General features: G+C 51.7%; 1 protein-coding gene across 1 annotated transcript in view; it reads right to left on the reverse strand.

Annotated features, from left to right (window-relative positions):
• Positions 1 to 3,210: 3,210 nt before the first annotated feature.
• Positions 3,211 to 17,612, reverse strand: part of ELL (elongation factor for RNA polymerase II) — a 53,567-nt gene continuing 39,165 nt past the window's right edge. The window contains exons 7-12 of the mRNA XM_068996900.1: positions 17,027 to 17,123; positions 13,739 to 14,237; positions 11,099 to 11,165; positions 8,599 to 8,770; positions 7,668 to 7,712; positions 3,211 to 6,336 (exon numbers count right to left, since the gene is read on the reverse strand). Of these exons, the coding sequence (XP_068853001.1) occupies positions 6,232 to 6,336; positions 7,668 to 7,712; positions 8,599 to 8,770; positions 11,099 to 11,165; positions 13,739 to 14,237; positions 17,027 to 17,123 (985 nt within the window). The 3' untranslated portion in view covers positions 3,211 to 6,231. The remainder of the gene's footprint in view (positions 6,337 to 7,667; positions 7,713 to 8,598; positions 8,771 to 11,098; positions 11,166 to 13,738; positions 14,238 to 17,026; positions 17,124 to 17,612) is intronic.

The raw sequence follows: 17,612 nt of genomic DNA on the forward strand, positions 1-17,612 counted from the left end.
CCCCTGGCATGGACACCCCAGAGCCCCCCGGCGTGGGCACCCCGAAAGTCACGGCTCGCCGGAGCCCCCGCCGCCCCTCCAGCGCCCACCCCGGGTCCCCGCCGGCGCTGCCGGGGGGCACCGGCCCCCGTGTGAGGCCGCCCCCCCCCGTGTGGGCCCGGGGAGCGCGGGGGGTGCCCGGGGCCGGCGCAGAGAACGGGGCCGTGGCCGCCCCCCCGCTGGCGGCCCCCGGGGTCCCGCTGCCTTTCAATGGCCCGCCCCGCTTCAAAGGGGCCCCCGGAGCCGGAGCAACGCCCCGGGTCCCTCCCCACCCTCGCTCCCCGCAGACACGGCGAGGACAGCTCTGCCCTCCTCCGCCACCCACCCCGCTCCTCGGGGCTCGCTGCCATCGCCACCCACCCTCCGGCACGCAGCGGGACGGGACCCACCGGGACCGACCCCGGAGGGCACCTGCGGCCGGGCGGCCGCGGGGAGAGGCGGCGGTGAAGGGCACGGCGGTGCCGGGGGGCCGCGTCCGGCCCCTTGGCCATGGAGGAACAATGATCCCTTGGTGCCGGGCTGGAGGACAAAACGAGCCCCGCGCTGGAATGCCAGTGCCTCAGCAAATTATTGAAACAAAAATAACATTTCTTTGTACAATAATCCTGGGGCGGGGAGGGTCCGGGCAGCGCTGCCAGGGGCCCAGAACTGGTATTTTTCCACTGCTTTCCTCTTTTTTTTTTTTTTTTTCTTATTTTTTTACTTTTTTTTTTTTTCGCCCCCCTCCCATAACTCCCACCATTGTTCCTTCCCCCACTCCCTTCCCACTCCTCCCACGCTCGGCACCGCATGAGCGGGGCTCCCTTGTTCCCGCTCGCCCAACGCGTCCATGGGCCGGGAGCCCGGGCCGGCCGCCCAGTGCCTTCGCTCCCCAGCTGCCGGGGGCTGGCGGGGGGCCAGCGGAGCCGTAGCGGAGCCATAGCGACCGGCCCCGCTCCCCCAGCAATGGTGCCCACCCCCCGCTGCCAGCAGACCCCCCGCTCCAGCCCCGGGGTGGGTATCCAGGCCACGCAGCCCCCCCCCCGGGGGCTCCCAAACTCCGCAGAGCTTCATTATAAGCAGGTTCAGGGGCTGGTCCTGCAGCAGCCGGAGATGCTGGGAGTGCTGGGAAGGGCTCGGCTGGGGGGTTCCTGCTTCTGTCCCCCCCCACAACAGGTCGAGGCCAACCGCGCCAGCCCCAGATTTGTGCCTTGAAACAGCCTCAGCATTCCCTTGCCACGTTTTCCTTCCTCCACGGTTGGGTTTTTTCCCCTAGTGTAACATAATCCCAGGCTCTGGCCCTTCATTATCCATGCTGGCAGCTCCTCATCCTCCTCCCTCTCCCTGTGCCATCGCCCTCCGGGCGCTGCGTGCCCAAGGTCGGACCCATGCCTGGAAGGGAGGGAGCAGGGGGTGATTTTGGGGGTCGTGCCCGGCGCTGGAGGTGCAGCAGCTGCTCTGGGAGAGGGACCAGAGCCATCGGACCGTGGCAAGGACGAATTATTCTAATGAGCTTCCTCCTGTAAACGAGCCACGAGCAGAGAAGGGTGCCCAGGGGAAAAACCCACGAAGGAAAAATCCACAGGGGAAAAAAACCCATGTGGAAAAAACATCCACAGGGGAAAAAACGCCCACGATGCTGTCACCGTGTTTCCAGCATCCCTCAAACCTGGCCAGGGCCTTCCCACGCCTGCATGACCCCAAATTAGGGGCAGTTTGTGCAAGATGTGGTGCGAAGTGACTGTTCCCAGGTGTGACCCGAGTTATCAGTGAATTATCAGAGCCCAGGGCTCCTCCCGAGCCTGCACCCGGCTCGGTTTTGCCATCCGGGAGGACGCGGAGAGCGGGGATGCTCCCGGCGCGGCGGTCCCGGCTCCCGGCGGTGCCGATAAGGAGGCGGCGGCGGCAGGAGCCCGGCTGGCTCTGGCACAGCAAACGCAGCCAGTAAATTTCCACTGGGGCAGCTCCGAGTTAATGAGCTCAATGCGTGACCCCGGGCAGCGCCGGAGCTGCCAGCGGTTGGGAGGAATTCCCCAGGAAAGCTGGGAGGGGATGGGGACCCTTCCTGTGTGAGCGGCCCCGCGGGGCAGGAACCGGCCTTGGATCCGCTCAGCGCCCCGGGGGAAGCTCACAGAGGGTGAAGGGGGCCTGGGGTGCAGAGCTTGGCTCAGAAGCCACATCTGAAACTAAAACTGGAGGATTTGGGGATTTGCAAGAGCCTGGGCTCAGCTCTTGCTCCATGGCCGAGTCCCACCGGTGTCTCCTCGTGCGGGTGCTGGTGCTGCCGTGTCAGCTGCAAGGACAAGGACACCTTTAAAACAATAAACCAAGACTCCGTAAAACGTTATTTGATCCCTGGATTATTGTCACCTTCTCCATAGTCTGTTTTGGAGGGACAATCCCGAACCCAGCACTTAACCCAAGTGAACACGTTATGGACACAGGGAAGGCAGTGCCAGCACCTGTGGCCTCTGGCCCTTGAGTTGGTGCTGGTCACCCTCTGCTCCAGGAAGGGAGGCAGCAGGAAAGCAGCAGCGACTCCAAGGCTATTACACTCCTGAGTAGTTTTATCCTTGATTTTGTGTTGCTGCTCCATCCGGCCCCAGGGATGCAGCCGAAGGCAGGGCCAGAGCAATCCCTGGTGACAGCAAGAAAAGGGACAGTCCTGACACAGCCCAGCTTTCTGCAGGATGATTCAGCCGGGCGGGAGGGGGTGGGAGAGCTCCGGCAGGGTCCGTGCCAGGCTCATCCCCACCTCCTGCTCCAGCAGCATCCCCAGGACGAGACTCACTGCCCCAGCAGCCCCTCCGTGGATTCTGAGCATCCCAGAGCCTCCTGCTGCTCCGGGGCCACGGACCCTCCAGGCTGACACCAGCAGCATCCAGCGCCTCTTCCAAAGCAGCTTTTCCTCCAAAAACCCGGCCGGTGCTGCAGCGGGAAGCCCCCCCCAGCTCGTGCCAGTGCTGGAGGCCGATCCCAGCGCAGCGTTCCAAGGAGCTGGCCCGCTCCAAGCACCTCTTCCCTCTCCTCTTTCTTACCTACTCCCTGCTCTGACACTTCAGCTCACTCAAGTGACCCGGTTCCTTCCCGTTTCCTGCTTCCAAGCTCCACGCCAGCCATTTATCACCTTTCCCTTTTGAGTTTCCTTGCAGGGAGAAGCACTGAAAAGAAATCCACAACCTTATTGTCTGCTTGTTTTCCAATACAGTGAATTTATTATATGTTGCAAAATCAGCATTCAGCTTTTTTAGTGTACAAAAAAAGGACACTAGCTCTTAAGAAAAAAGATTAGGAAAGCTGAAGACTATGCTGCCTTGAAATTGTAACATTTTGGCAAAGTGAAAAGCTCTTTTGTAAACTCCAACTCCATGGCTCAATATAGTTTTTATCCACAGTACAATATTACAAAGTAAAACACAGTATCAATAAGTTAAGATCATACTTAATCACCTAGAACTGGTTTCTATTAACCCAAAAAGCACAAAATTTTGCCTAAGCTTCGTCGTCTCTAAAAAGAAAAAAAAAAAAAAAAGAAAAAAAAAAGAAAAAAAAAAAGGCAGATTCGACTACAATTCTTTAACACAGTCCAAAAGAAAAGTGAAGCAGGAAGTTGGTGGATGCTAATTGGGTCTCACAGTTTGGATAATTCATTAAATATTTTCAGGGTTTTTTTTTATATTCAAATTTTTTAGAAGTTCCAGAATATACATGTAAATGTACACAATACATCTTTGTATACAACTCTGTTTGCAAAAATATCTTATAGCAGATGTATAAAGATTGAGATCCATCTCTATCCCCCCTCCCTCCCAAGCAACAACAGAAAAAAAACCCCTCCTTTCAAAATATTAAGGATCAGGAGAAGTGTTTCCATGGAAGAATTTACTCATCCTGGGTTTGTAGCTGCTGCCTCTTCTGCCATCCCGAGTTCCGCCTCCGCCGCAGTCGGAACGAAGCCCCCACCAAGCCCCAGCACTGGGGAAATTCAGTTTTTCCACCCCAAAATCCCGGCATTGGGCAGGGCCGGCGATGCCGGGCTGTGCAGTGACAATCCCACAGCGGGGCTGGGGGTTTGTGACATCCCAGGTCCTCCTCATCCCCTCCCAGATCCCCACGGCTCCGGGCGCGCCCACCCCGCTGCCAGAATTCCCGGCTGGGATTCCCACGGCAAGGCCCCCCGGAGCAGGAGCACGAAATTTTCCAGACAAAAGCTCCTTGCCTCCAGAGCTCCCAGCGTTTTCCAGAAGCACCAGAGGCAGGTGGTGCTGCACCAACGCTCCCTGATTTGGTTTTGATTTGATCTGGGGAGGAAGGGACGGGAGCAAAGCAATCCTGACCCCCGAGATTCCCAGCAGGAACGCCCTGGGGGGGGTTCTGGGGTGCTCCCCCTGCGCTCCTTGGGCAGAGCATCTCTTCCCACCCTCCTTCTCCACAGGTTTGGGGCTGAGGACCAGTGGAAGACTGGTGGCATTCCAGTGGCATTCCAAGGGCCACGGCCACCGTGTCCCTCTGGCTGTCACCTTTCCCTTGGAGAAGGGGATGGCAAAGCCCTGCTGAGCGCTGGATGCACAGGGAGAGACCTCAGAATAAAGTGACAAAGCAAAAGCAGTGGCCCTGGCTGTGTGACAACAATGAAATAATAGTAATTATAATAATAATTAATAATTTTATCACCTATTTTTAATACAGCAGATGGACCCACGTTTTGTTTGGGGCAGGAAAAAACTCAAATAACTCCTTGTTGTAAGAAGTGTTTCCCTCCTTAACTCTGCCATTCCTCTCCTTCAAAGGGTGAAAGGCTCTTCAGTGCAACCTCCAAGGGAAGGAGACTCCACAGGGAAGGAATCCTTTACTTTGAGATAAACGGAAGCGGGAAGAAGTCAAATCCCACAGGCTGGCAGGATTAAAAAGGGGAGAGGGGAGAGAAAGAAAGGAACAGCAGAGTTAAAGGACACCTTTGTGCTTTTCGGAGTGTTTCTCACACCCTGGCCATACTCTAAAACGTTCCCTTCAATCCAAAGTAAAGAATTCAAAAAAAAAAAAAAAATCAGGAAGCAGGACTGCAGGGAGAAGCTGGCTGAGATAAAGCACACCAGTGGTGGAAGGGATCTGTGTGGGAAAACAGCACCTTACTGCTCCCACAAGGATTTGCTGCTGCCTTGGAAAGACACAAACACACAAAAAAAAATATCCCAGGAGAAAGCAGAGCACCCCCCCACCCCCTCCTCTCATGGATCAGAGAATAAAGTCACTCATCTGGGTGACTCTTGGGTAAGTTTTAGTAATACTGCATGGAAAGGGTCCCAAGCACTTGGCCTAAAAGGAAAAGGGAGGCACAGTTTTAGAAAAAAGATGCTTTTTTCTTTCCTCTTTTTTTTTTTTTTTTGATACAAAAATAGACCATAGTCTCATTAGCAATTAATAAAATTGGCTGCCTTGGTAGAAAATTAGAAAAGTCAAAGCCAGAGAGGTCTCCATCTTCCCAGCACTGGCAGCTGGAGGTGAACTGGGCAGACTGGGCAGAAGGTTTGCACCCAAACGCACAGAGCAGATTGAAAAAAAGGGGTTTTGGGAGGGGTTTTGTTTTTTTTGGGATCCACCTCTTCCCTGGCCAAGGTGCTGAGCCCCAGGGGAGCCCCTGTGCTGCCACAATTCCCTCCCCCCCGAGGATGACAAAGCAGGGACAGACAAGGAGAGCTCAGGGAACGTGGTGTATTTCCGCGGAGCCGGGAGCACACAGCTCTCATTCCGAACAGTCCTAGCAGCAATTCCAGTTCCTCACCATGTGCAGGACAATTTGTAACCCACGTGGAGCTGGGCCAGGGGGAATTACAACTTCATGCCAAACTTTTTACAGATTCTTAACCTCTGGGAGCTTCGGTCACTTTAGGCAAGTTTTCCCTTAAGTGTCAAACGCTGGCTTCAAATAAGCAGAATTTTTTTGTTTGGTTGGGTATTTTTTGTGATTTTTTTTTTTTTTTTTTTTTGTTATCCATTTGTTACATTCCAACATTCAGAGAGGCTTAAAAACTCGGGAGGAGCGTGCTGGACGTGGACATGACAGATCTGGCATCTTAAAGTCATCCCCAAGTTCTTCAACCGCGAGGAATTAATGCTCGTCTCTGAAAGGGATTTTGGGTGTATAAAAGGGAACGTAACGTCCAGGGTGACTGGATTTTGGTTTGCCCTACCCAGTCCAGGGGTGAGTGGCAGCTAAAACTGCTGCTGGTCATACTCTGCTATCAGTTTTTTGATGTGGGCCAGTTTGTTGTGGAGGTATTCGCAGCGGTTCTTCTCTTGGCTGTAGTTGGGGTTTGTCTGCAAAACAAACAAATGGAAATGCAGAGGTGGGAAAGGTTCTGGACAGATCAAAGCTGAGCCTCAGGTGGGCTCAACAGCACAGAGCAGATCATGGAATCAGGCATGGGATGGTTTGGGTTGGAGGGAAGGCAAAGATGATCTCATGCCATGGGCAGGGACACCTTCCACCATCCCAGGCTGCTCCAAGCCCCATCCAGCACTTCCAGGGATGGGGCAGCCACAGCTGCTCTGGGAATCCCATCCCAAACCCTCCCCACCTTTGCAGGGAGGAATTCCTCCCAGTATCCCATCCAGCCCTGCCCTCTGGCAGTGGGAAGCTGTTCCCTGTGTCCTGTCCCTCCAGCCCTTGTCCCAAGTTCCTCTGAGCTCTCCTGGAGCCCCTTTGGGCTCTGGAAGGAGCTTTAAGGTCTTCCCAGAACCCTCCTTTCTCCAGCCTGGCCATGGACACTGCCAGGGATGGGGCAGCCACAGCTTCCCTGGGAATTCCATTCCATTCCCTCCCTGCCCTCACAGGGAAGAATTTCCTCCTATCCCACCTAAACCTCCCCTCTTTCAGCTTAAAACCATGGATATGACCATGGAAAAAAGCTTTTTTAGACCCTTCTTTAAAACAGATCTGTTCTGATCAAACCCAGCCAAGAATAAAATCCCTTTTCAGATGATCCATCTCCGGGAGCCCCATCATAGGGAAGGAGCACACCTGAGTTAGGCTCAGCCTAACTGGGCTTTCAATCCCTACCTGCCCTCTGCCCCCACCTCACAGCCTCTGGAACAAAGATGAACTTCCAACATGCAGGGAAATCTCTTCAAAAAGCTCCTAAATCCCCCAGGATGACAGGGCTCAGCACCATATTCACTTATTTAAAGGAAAAACCCCCAATTCCCACTGGTGTGTGGATGCTTTGCAGAAAAATACTGAAATTTAAGGTATTTTATGTGCCCCAAACCCCAAATATCTGGGGACAGAGCTCCAGAGACTGATCCCAGCTCGGATCCCATGTCCCAGCAGCCCCCAGATCCCAGAGGATCCTGTTATCCCTCAGCCTGTGCATCTGAAACACGAACTGTTCCTTCCCTGGAGAGATAAAGGCCCTGGCTGAACACACCCATTGTGCCACGGCCACGGCTCAGCGATCCCTGGGATCCGTGGAGCACTCCCAGCTCCCCCCAAACCCTTTCTGATCTGCTTTTAGGGACAGGCTGGAGCTGAACAAAGATCTGCTGCAATTGCCTCAGAGCCTGGGTTTGCTCTTGGCAAGGGCCCATCTCTTTCAGTCACACCAGGGGCACCGCCCAAAAGCCTTCTGTGACCAAGGACATTCCCTTACCTTTTTAATTTTCCGATATTCCTGTAAAATTTGATCGTGGATGGTCTAAAAAAAAAAAAAAAGAGAGAGAAAAAAAAAAATAGGGCATGAATTTCAGTTCTGCAGCAGGTATTTACTGATGGCTCAATGTACACAATTCCTCCGAATTCCAACCAGAATCTGCTCCCTCCATGGCATCCCCGGGGAGACCCAATGGCTACAACCAGCTCTGATTCCATGGATATCCTGGAGCTGACACAGAAGGGTGAGGCCCCACTCCCCAGCCATGAGAACTACCTGTGACAAGCACCTGGATTCCAGGATAATTCACATTCCCAAAGCCCCAACTGATATTCTTTCCCCCCTCCCCAAAGATCTGAAAACAATCCAGTGAGGAATTCTGCAAGGAGAAGAAGGGCAGGAGGTTTGAGGGAGGAGAAGCTGTGCTGAGCACAATAGGTGCTCTGTAAAAATCTGTTTATTATCCTCGACGAGACTCACTTTTTCAAGCTAATGAATAGCTAAAACTCTTTAAAAATCACTCCGACAAGTCCAATAATGCTGCATTATTCAGATCAAAGGTTGCAGAGGAACAGATGACCCCGTGCTAACTCCCCTTCCAGCCCCGATACGCTCCCATATGTGCAAATATGAGTTTTTCTGGCTGGGATACACTAATAGCTTCCAGCAGCTTTTGGCTAAGGACACCAATTGTCTCACTGAGGCCTTTCCTTGTCAACAAGTCCCATGATGTGGCTCCAGCCTGAAAAAGGAGCAGCGCAGAGCTGGGCTAGGAGCGTTCCCCAAAGCTGTCAGCTGTGTGCACGTTCCCCAGCAGTTCTGAGGCTGGAATTTAAGACACCGACCCAGCCCCAAACAGAGCACATCAAAGAACCGCAGCTTTGCCACGTGCAGAACGAGCTTTTTCGGCTGTTTTGAGCTCTGTTTCTACCTTATATTCCTCAGAGCCCTGCAAAAGTTGCTTCAGCTTGGCGTCCAGCTGGGTGAACCGTCGGGTTATCCGCTCTATCCGGGCGTGCAAGTCCCTGTACTCGTTGTATTCCGCGTTGAAGTCGTTTTTGTAGCTCTGACGCTGCTCCGAGGAGGAAATGGCTGCGTATTTTCTGCAGGGAAAAAGGGTTTGGTGAATGGGTTTTTGAGGGGAATTGGTTTGGGGGGGGAATTCTCTCTGGGATGTGGCAGTGCTGAGCACGGTGGGGGGGGGGGGGATGAGCCTGCCAGGTGACTGGAAATAGAAGTTGTGGGTAATTCAGAATGATGGGATCATTTAGGGGGGGTATTGGGAAGGGATTCTTCACTGTGAAGGGTCTGGTATGGAATTCCCAGAGAAGCTGTGGTTGCCTCATCCCTGGAAGTGTTTGGAGCGACCTGGGACAGTGGAAGGTGTCCCTGCCCGTGGCAGGGGTGGCACTGGATGGGGCTTTAGCTCATTCCAGCCCAAACCATTCTGGGATTAAAGCTGGAAAAGCCCTCCAAGATCAAATCCCAGCACTGCCACATCCCAGCACTAACCCACATCTCCAGGTGCCACATCCACATGGCTTAAATCCCTCCAGGGACGGTGGTTCCCTGTCCCAGTGAAGAAATTCTCCCTAATATCCCATCCAAACCTCCCCTGGTGCAGCTTGAGGCCGTTTCCTCCCATCCTGACTTGCATTAAAGTAGCAAATTACGGAGGCAACCACCAGGGATTGTTGCCCTGACCTCCTGTAAAACAAACAATGCTTGCTCCCAAAACTTCCTATCTGTGCCAGATAGGGTGGAAGAGGCAGGTACAGCCAAGCCTGGGAGCAGCTGGGGGTGGAGGAGGACACTCAGATAGCTGCTACAGCTTCTCTAACTCCTGCTGGCCCGCAGAACATGGAGTTCTGCATCTGTGCCAGGCATTGGAACAGCAGGAATACGATGCTTCCAGTGTTAAGAGTCTTTAAAGGAACACAAAAAGCATTGAGCCATCGTTGCAAAACGCTCGCAGGGTGATTATGTGGCAAGAGCACGACAAGAAACCACGGTGAGGAGCTTTATTCAGTTGCTTTTTTTCCCCCACCAGCAACTCTATTTCCAGCACCTTCTAGAGACACTCGATGTGCCCTGAGCTCAGGTTGAACTGATGTGCCTTTGGGGGCCTTTTGGAAGTTATTCTGCTCAACAAAAAGCCATTAAAGTTGACATTTACAGCCCTCTCTGAAGGTAAAACTCATCTTTTGGTAGGTGATGGCTCTGATTTGCCTCCCTGCTCCGGCTGCAGCAGGGCCAGCTCGGTGCATGAACATGCAAAAGCTGATTTAGGCCTCAAATTCAAGGGGAACTTTCAGTGCTTTAACTTTTTAAGTGCTCTAAAACTTCTAGAACTGATTCCTTGCCAGGGGCTGGGCTAAAGAACCATCCACACAGGATAATGAAGCATCAAACAGCAGTGACAGCTCTTAGAATCTGAAGAGCTGGACACAAACCAGTCAGGTCACACCAGGTGAGAGCACAGAGCTCCCAGAGCTCAGAAACCTCCCCCAGTTCCTTTGCAGAGGGCCCAAGGAGCTGCAATATCCCTTTTTGGGAGGGATCAGCACATGGGTGAGAGAAAAAACACCTCCAGCCACCCAAATTCTTCGGAATGGCCCGAAAAATGTCACCTTGAAGGGGTTGCTTGTATGGCTGATCCAGCCCAGCAAAGCAGAAACCACACCAGCAGCCTTTATCTGTTCCAGAGCTTCCTCCTCCTCCTCCGTCCCTTCCCTCCCAGCAATCCCAGCACAGCCAAACCAGCTCTGATGGAAACAACCCCCAGGCTGGGACATGCACAGAGAATTCCCCCCCCTCCAGCTACAACTTTTTCCCCACCCCAAAGCTTTGTTTAGAACAGGTTTGGGTTTATGCAGATTTTGGGCTTCCTTCACAGGGATTTTTGGGCTTCAGTTGTTTAATTAACCCCAAGGGGATCTGATTAAAGAGTCGAGAGGTGAAACAACTCACATCCTAACCCAGGGGTTAGAGCCTCCCAGGAAAGAATATTTCACTGCTTTATGTAGATGATCTTGGCTCTGAAGAGGGGAAGAATTAGCAAACCACCCCAAATCCTTCCTTGCCCTGTCTTCCACAGCACAAAAGCAGATTATTCCCTCTCTGAGCTCCCAGCTGTTAACGTGGAGACATTTAAACCTTTCAAACCCCCCTAAGGTATGAAATGTTTCTCGAAGCACTTCAAGAATTTACAGGAGATCACCCTGAACTCCTTAAGGAGGTAAAAACCAGCTTTGATATCAAGTTTAGTCTCAACAACTGATCTGCAGAGCTGGGTTTGCTCTTTTTCTTACACCCACCTAATGAAGTTCTAGCAAATAACACAAAAAGTCCAACAAAAATCCCCAGCATGTTGTGATTTTTAGCTTGAAACATGATCCCAAAGTGATGAAGCAACCGATAAACATACTTACAATAAATAATCTGGCATTTCTGAAGTTGATGTTGGTACACTAGAATTATTGCATGTTCCATTTAAACCTGAAAAAATAAAGACTTGTTTATAGACGTTCTTAAACTTCAAAGCTCTTAGCAATTCAGCTTCAAACTCGTAAAACTCGCCTGCAATATACAGTTTATGGAATTCTAAAGGGTTTCTGTTTTGCTTGGAACTGACAGAGGCAGAGGAGTCACAATAAGGTGGTTGAAAGTTCAAGGCTCCTCCAGTATTTTGCCCGTCAGCAAAACACCACCAACATCAGCCAGTGCACCGAGCAGCAAAAAAAAATCTGCATTTAATTGGTGGATAAACAGTGCCTGGAGTGGGATAACATCAACAGCACCACTGGGAACGAGGAAAAACACAGCCCTGAGCCCAGAGAGCTGAGCTGGGCAAGGTGAACCTTCTGTTCTCCTGCTTCTACACCTGAGAGATTCCTCTGTGGGTACCCCAGGGGGAGATTCCTGAATGAATATCCCAGAGCCCTGCAGGGCACCACAGAGAGGTTTTTAGGGAATGCAGGTCCCCTCACACAGCTCCACCCACAAATCCAAGCAGAAGCTGCATTAGTGAAGGCTCAGCTAAGAATGTTCAGGAACTGAAGAACAGAATAAACCTAAGGCAGACTCATCCTCCACATCCCCCGAACACGGCAGGATAAATGTGGAGGAAGAAAGCAGTTGGATCCACATTTGGAAAGGGATATTTTCCACAAACTGTGTGCTACATTCCAAGCCCTCACCAGAATCAGCTGCACAACCTGAGTCAGCAGTACCCTGACTGCATCCTTAAGAAGATGGATTTTCCTCTGAATTTCCATAGAAAGGCTCTCCTGAGCAGGATGGGAGGATGGCACAAACCCAGCGTTTCTAAAACCATCCCAATCCCAAACTCCTGCTGCAGCTCCTCCCGATTTTCCTCCTTTCCTGACCACAGCGTGGAAGATGCAGGACAGGGTTTAAGGATGGTGGAAGGAAAGGGACACGGGGAAGTTTGTTTTGCCTGTGAGTGCCACCTACTGACTGAAAGGACCCCAAAGGTCCCTCCAGAGCCTCTGGAACAAAATTCCCGGGAGAAACTCCCACTTCTGGCAGAAGGTGTCCCTGCCCACGGCAGGGGGTGGAACCAGATGAGCTTTAAGGTCGTTCCAACCCAAACTTTTTGTGATTTTCTGCTTCCCTACAGCCCCAGGGGGAACTGGGGAAGGAGCAGGATGGGGCTGGTGCTACCCACAGCAAGGCACAGAAGGAAAACATCCCAGTTCTGGCTGTCCAGGATCCAAGCAGGACTGACCACATCCTGTTTGTGATTGCTCCCAGTCCAGCTTGGATTTGTCACCTCACTACAGCAGCAGGAAAAAAACCCAACTCCTATTAATTAACAAAAACCCAGGAATTAAACTGTAAAGTGAAGCAGAAAAGGTGGTGGAGGCTCAGCAGTTTCCCGAGAATTTGGGGTATTTGGGTATTTATAACACAAAAATATGTATTAAAGAGAGAACATGTGAGTGTGTCCCTCCAGAACCTCTGCAGGGGCTCACGGGGAACAGCAACAACATGGCAGAAACACAACATTCACAGAACAAACTGGGAGTGACACAAAAGTAGAAGAATTCTCACAGTTCTGCAGTGCCACATGACCATCAAACCCCACAGACTGTCCCCAGGAATCACTGCTGAGCCATCAAAGTGCATTTTGTCACTATTGCAAAGCCTGTGGGGAAGGGGAGGGCTGGGACCAGCTCAATCCTAATGCCCTGAGAAGCTCTCCCTTTCCAGGAATCCAACAGACGAGTCTCCATTTCAAGATATTGTCCTTTTGGAGCCAAAACTGGAGGGTTTTCATGCACCAAGCATGAAGGGGAATGTAGAAAACAGTAACAGGGTGAAGGAAAACACCAAGAGGAATTGAACAGATGTTCCCAGAGGCTGCAGAGAAAGTCCCAGCACCCTGGGGAGCTGTAACAAACAGCAGAAAATGTGGAAGCAGCAGGAAAAAGAATGGATGGGATCAGTCAGGAAATATTCTCTGCTCTGACTTATTCTAAGAGTGCATGGACTTGAATTTGAGAGTGGAAAATGTTTTCATCCCACCTCAATGGAGATTCACTGTTGTGTCAGTCCTTGAATAAATAAATTCCCAGCCCTAGTGGGATGGAAGGAAGCTTTTCCAGCCTGGAAGAGCTGGTTCTCCACTGCTTTAACAGCATTTATCACCAGGTTTATCTATCATTCCTTTTGTAGCCAATATTAAAAGCTTTTGTGAGTAACTTTTCATTAGAAATCCAAACAACAGTCATCACAACAGCCAACACAAGCGCTGCGCTGCTCTTCCCACTGCTCCCAGCCTTTCATCCCCATAGATTATCCCAGCTTTTAATTTAACCAGGAGAAACATGACACGCTCTGAGGCAGCTCCAAACAGCACGAAAGGTTAAACAGGAAAAACCTGATACCCTCTGTGGAGAGGAAGCACCTCTGGTGATTTGTAGGGAGGACAGCGCTGGCATTTGGGTCCCCACAGCGCCTGGGAGGGCCCAGGACGTGCTCATTCCTCCAGGCAATGCTGGGATCACGCCCAGCCAACACCAAAGCACCTCTCGGCCCCCACTCACCTGGGACCTGTTCCTGGGGAACACTAACTAAGTCAGCATTTTTTATTACTTCACAGTTCTGCTTCTCCTCTTTGCACTTCTCCTCGCTTTTCTTCTCCTTCCTCTCCTTCTCCTTGTCTTTGTGCTTTTTGGATTTTTTCTTGGATTTGACGTAGGAGCCGCAGTTGTGTTTGCTGCTCTGGGCACAGTCTGTGGGCAGGGGGTGACTCAGTCTGTCGGGAGGCTCCGTGCTCTCACAGTCTCTGCCGTTGTGAGTCAGGTCGTTGCTGACATCCGAGAGGGGATCGTGAGGCCTGGGCAGCTCCAGCGCCGGGAGGGTGGAGCTGGAGCTCACCGGCTCCGGCAGGGCCGGGGGCAGGGCAGGGGGGGCCGGGGTGTCCTTCCCGTTGGAGGAATTCAGCTTCCCGTTGAAAGTGGGTTGGGTTCTGTGAGCCAAATGCGAGATCCTGGGCTTTTTGTTGGCCAGGGGGTCGATGAACTCCAGAGGTTGGGATCGTTTCTGTTTAGAAGTGGGTGGGGGGGGGGGGAGAAAAAGGAGAAATAAATCGTGTTGAAGGTGCAGGAGTGGAGCTGGATGGTACCACTAGGTGGTGGTGCAATACAGGGGAGAAGGGAATATCCGCAGCTTCTCCATCCCAAGCTGCTTCCCAGAGCCCACAGTTTGGTGGGAGAGCTTAAAGAATCCCAGCACCCCATCAGCAATTCCTGACCTTCCTGATTATCCCCGCACAGGCCGTGCCACCCAGCCCGCTCTCACTGCAGCTTGTTTCAAACCCAGCCCTTTGGAACTCAAACCCTGCAGCCTCCCCCTGTCCCAGCCAATTAGAGAGTGGAAACATCCCTGCAAGTGTCCAAGGCCAGGCTGGACAGGGCTTGGAGCAACCTGGGACAGTGGAAGGTGTCCCTGGCCATGGCAGGGGGTGGAACAGGATGAGCTTTAAGGTCCCTCCCAGCCCAAACCATTCTGGGATTCTGTGATAAAAACATCTGTCCTGAGCACCCCAAAGTCCCTGCCAAGGAAAAATGTGCTCAGCCCTCTGGAGCACAGAGGGCTTCACCAGTTCTGCATTTTATTCCCAGCTCCGTGGCCAAGAGCTTCACCCCTTCCCTGTTCCTTCCTCTTCTCAAGAGCGAGGCATTGCCCGGAAGAGGGGAGGAAGTGACAACTGCTCAGTTCTCAGAATTTCAGGCAAAAGGGGACTTTTGCAGCACTTTTAAAAAGCCACGTCACAGGGGCCAACGTGACCTGAGCAACCCTTTTTTGAACAAGGGCAGAGAAGGAAGTGGCTCCCAGCTGTGCCCATACCTCGGAGACAGCTGCCTCCAGCCTGGAAAAGCTGCTCCATGGAAGGACCCATCCATCAGGCTCAGCCCAGCCCGTGCCAGCCACAACCACCTCAGCCAGCCCTCAGTGTGTGCCCACCTGGCAGCTCTGGGGCTGCAACAGCTCTGAGCCAAAGATTATTTAGTGCCCAGAGGAAAACAAGTGATAGCTCTGCATATTTCTTTTGGATAATCCATTATTTTCTTTCTGTCTCAGGCAGGACCGCGGCGTGTTTGCGAATGGAAACGTTGCTCCATCACTGAAATGCAGCTGGAAGATGGCTGGAGCAGCCCCTAATGCCCTCTTTTTCCCCTGGATTTTATATTTTATCTCTCTTTGCTAACTCAGGGGTCTTGAGGACACTGCTCAGTGCCAGGAATTCTTTCCACCTGTCAAGGTAATTAAGGAAGAGCTGCTGGTTCTGCCACTGAGCTCAAGGGGCAAGGACAGCACGTCCGACCGGCTTGGTGACATCGCTTCCCAGAACTCCCCGTGTCCATCTCCCCAAGGAGGGGCCATCTCCGACTGCAGCCTCTGAACAGGTGACAGAACTAAAAAACTGCCAGATTTTACAACCTCTTCTCTAAAACCGACAAATATCGGCTTCTCCAAACTCATCTTTCTGGTTTGGAGGCTTCCATACATCTGTTTTCTAGAATTACCAGACCAATCTTCTTTTTCACCTTCATTCCACAGCTGAGCTTTCCAAAAATATTCTGCATTCCATCCTACCAAATCCCAATCCTCTGCTGGCACTGCACCCATTAAAAACCATTTCTCTAAATAGAAACTGCAGCCAGAGAGTATTAAAAAAGTGACAGCTCACGATGCTGTGGTTTGCTGTCTGACACGACAGAATCACGCTGGAAACATTTATATTCTACATTGGATTGTCCCTGTTTCACCAGCCTTTCCTAAATCCAACCCAATCAACCAGCCAAAGTTTCAACTGGGTCATTCTGAGAGATCAAAACCTCACCCTAAAGACCTCTGAATCATTAAAATATGGACAGCCAGAGAAGCGAGACGACTTTTCAACCTTAAAAAAAAGACACTTTCCGAGCTAACTTGAAGGTGATCATTCTTCATCCACCAAGGAACATGCCCACAGCAGAGCAGGAGAGGATTTTGGAATCAGCTACCCGGCAAACAAGTTACACAGTCCTTGTTCTCAGCCAGAGAACTGCCTCCCTCTCAGCGCCAGAGAGCACATAATTTCTTTACCTGTTAATATTCTTTGCCACTAATCCCCGGTGCGTCTGTCCAGACAAGTAGGCATTACACATTCCATTGGCAGGAGAAGAATAAATACTCAACTTGTCTGGGCTGACCCACACTGCAAGAAGGGAAGGCAGCACACATTTCACAACGCCAGCAACGCCTGTGCTGGGAGATACTGGGAGAAGCGGGGACAAGGCTCTGCTTGACACGCGTCAAACGCGGCTCCTCCGTGGTTTATGGTCATGGAAAAAGCAGGCAAAATGTTCTTTTCACAGCTCTGTGCTCTGGCATCTCTGAGCCAGGAGCAGCCCAACCTGCCCCTGATCCGTCACAGCAATTAGGCTGCAAAAGGTCAAGGGTTTTAATAACTCAACCATGTTTGGGAGTTGCTTATTACAGCTTCGTTCCACTCAATTATTAGTAATGAGGAAAACACAAGCTTGTTCTCCCAGGAACTCCAGGAGGGATGGAGGCACTGCAAAAGGAATTTAGCCCTTAAAACTAAACCTGAGCCCCATTGTCAGAGATCCTCCCCACGTCCAAAGGAGAAACAGATGCTGAGGAAAAGCCAGAATTAGACTCCAACTTAATAAAACAGAAATAAAAACCCAAGGACCTCCTGACCCGGCAGCAGGTGATTACAGGGTGCAGACAGGCACAGCTCAGCCTGGACCCACGTCCAGCAGCCAAATCCATCAGGAGCACAAGGATCCTGGGCTGGAGCTGGGAGGGGGATCACCCACCTGAGGGGGAGAGCTGGAGTTGACGGTGTCCTTCGGAGGGCTCAGGGAAGGCGCTTCTCCCTGGAAACCGCCGCTGTTCTGGGGCTGGCAGAGCTTCCTGCAAAACACAACCGGGGGCTGCTGACATCCCGTGCCAAGGGGACAGCTGGCACTGCACACCTTGCAGCAAAGAGCCTTTCCAGGGCTCAAACTCTGCTTGAAGGTGCCACAAAGGAGCTCGTTCAGGCTCTGATCTCTGACAAAAGCTGGGAAGGAGAAACTCTTACAGGAAAATATCACTGACAAACCGGAATTCCTTATCTTTTTCTTGCTTTGTCATGATTTTTGTGGCTCTTTGGTAATGGAAGTCACGCCTTGGACCAACACGGCCAAGGCTGAGCTCTTGGGCACATGAAAGGATTCCCTGTTGAGGCTGGAACTTCTTTTTCAACAATTTTACCTTTTTTCCCCTTGAACTGCTGATGTAAGAATTAAAACAAATTAATTCCAGCCTCAGAAACATAATTCACACGGAGATGAGTAAAAGTGGCATTGAATTTCAAGGTGAAAAGGATATCATATATTATTCCTGCTGATTGAAATACAG

This window comes from Aphelocoma coerulescens, chromosome 28, assembly GCF_041296385.1.
Source record: "Aphelocoma coerulescens isolate FSJ_1873_10779 chromosome 28, UR_Acoe_1.0, whole genome shotgun sequence".
Taxonomy (NCBI): domain Eukaryota; kingdom Metazoa; phylum Chordata; class Aves; order Passeriformes; family Corvidae; genus Aphelocoma; species Aphelocoma coerulescens.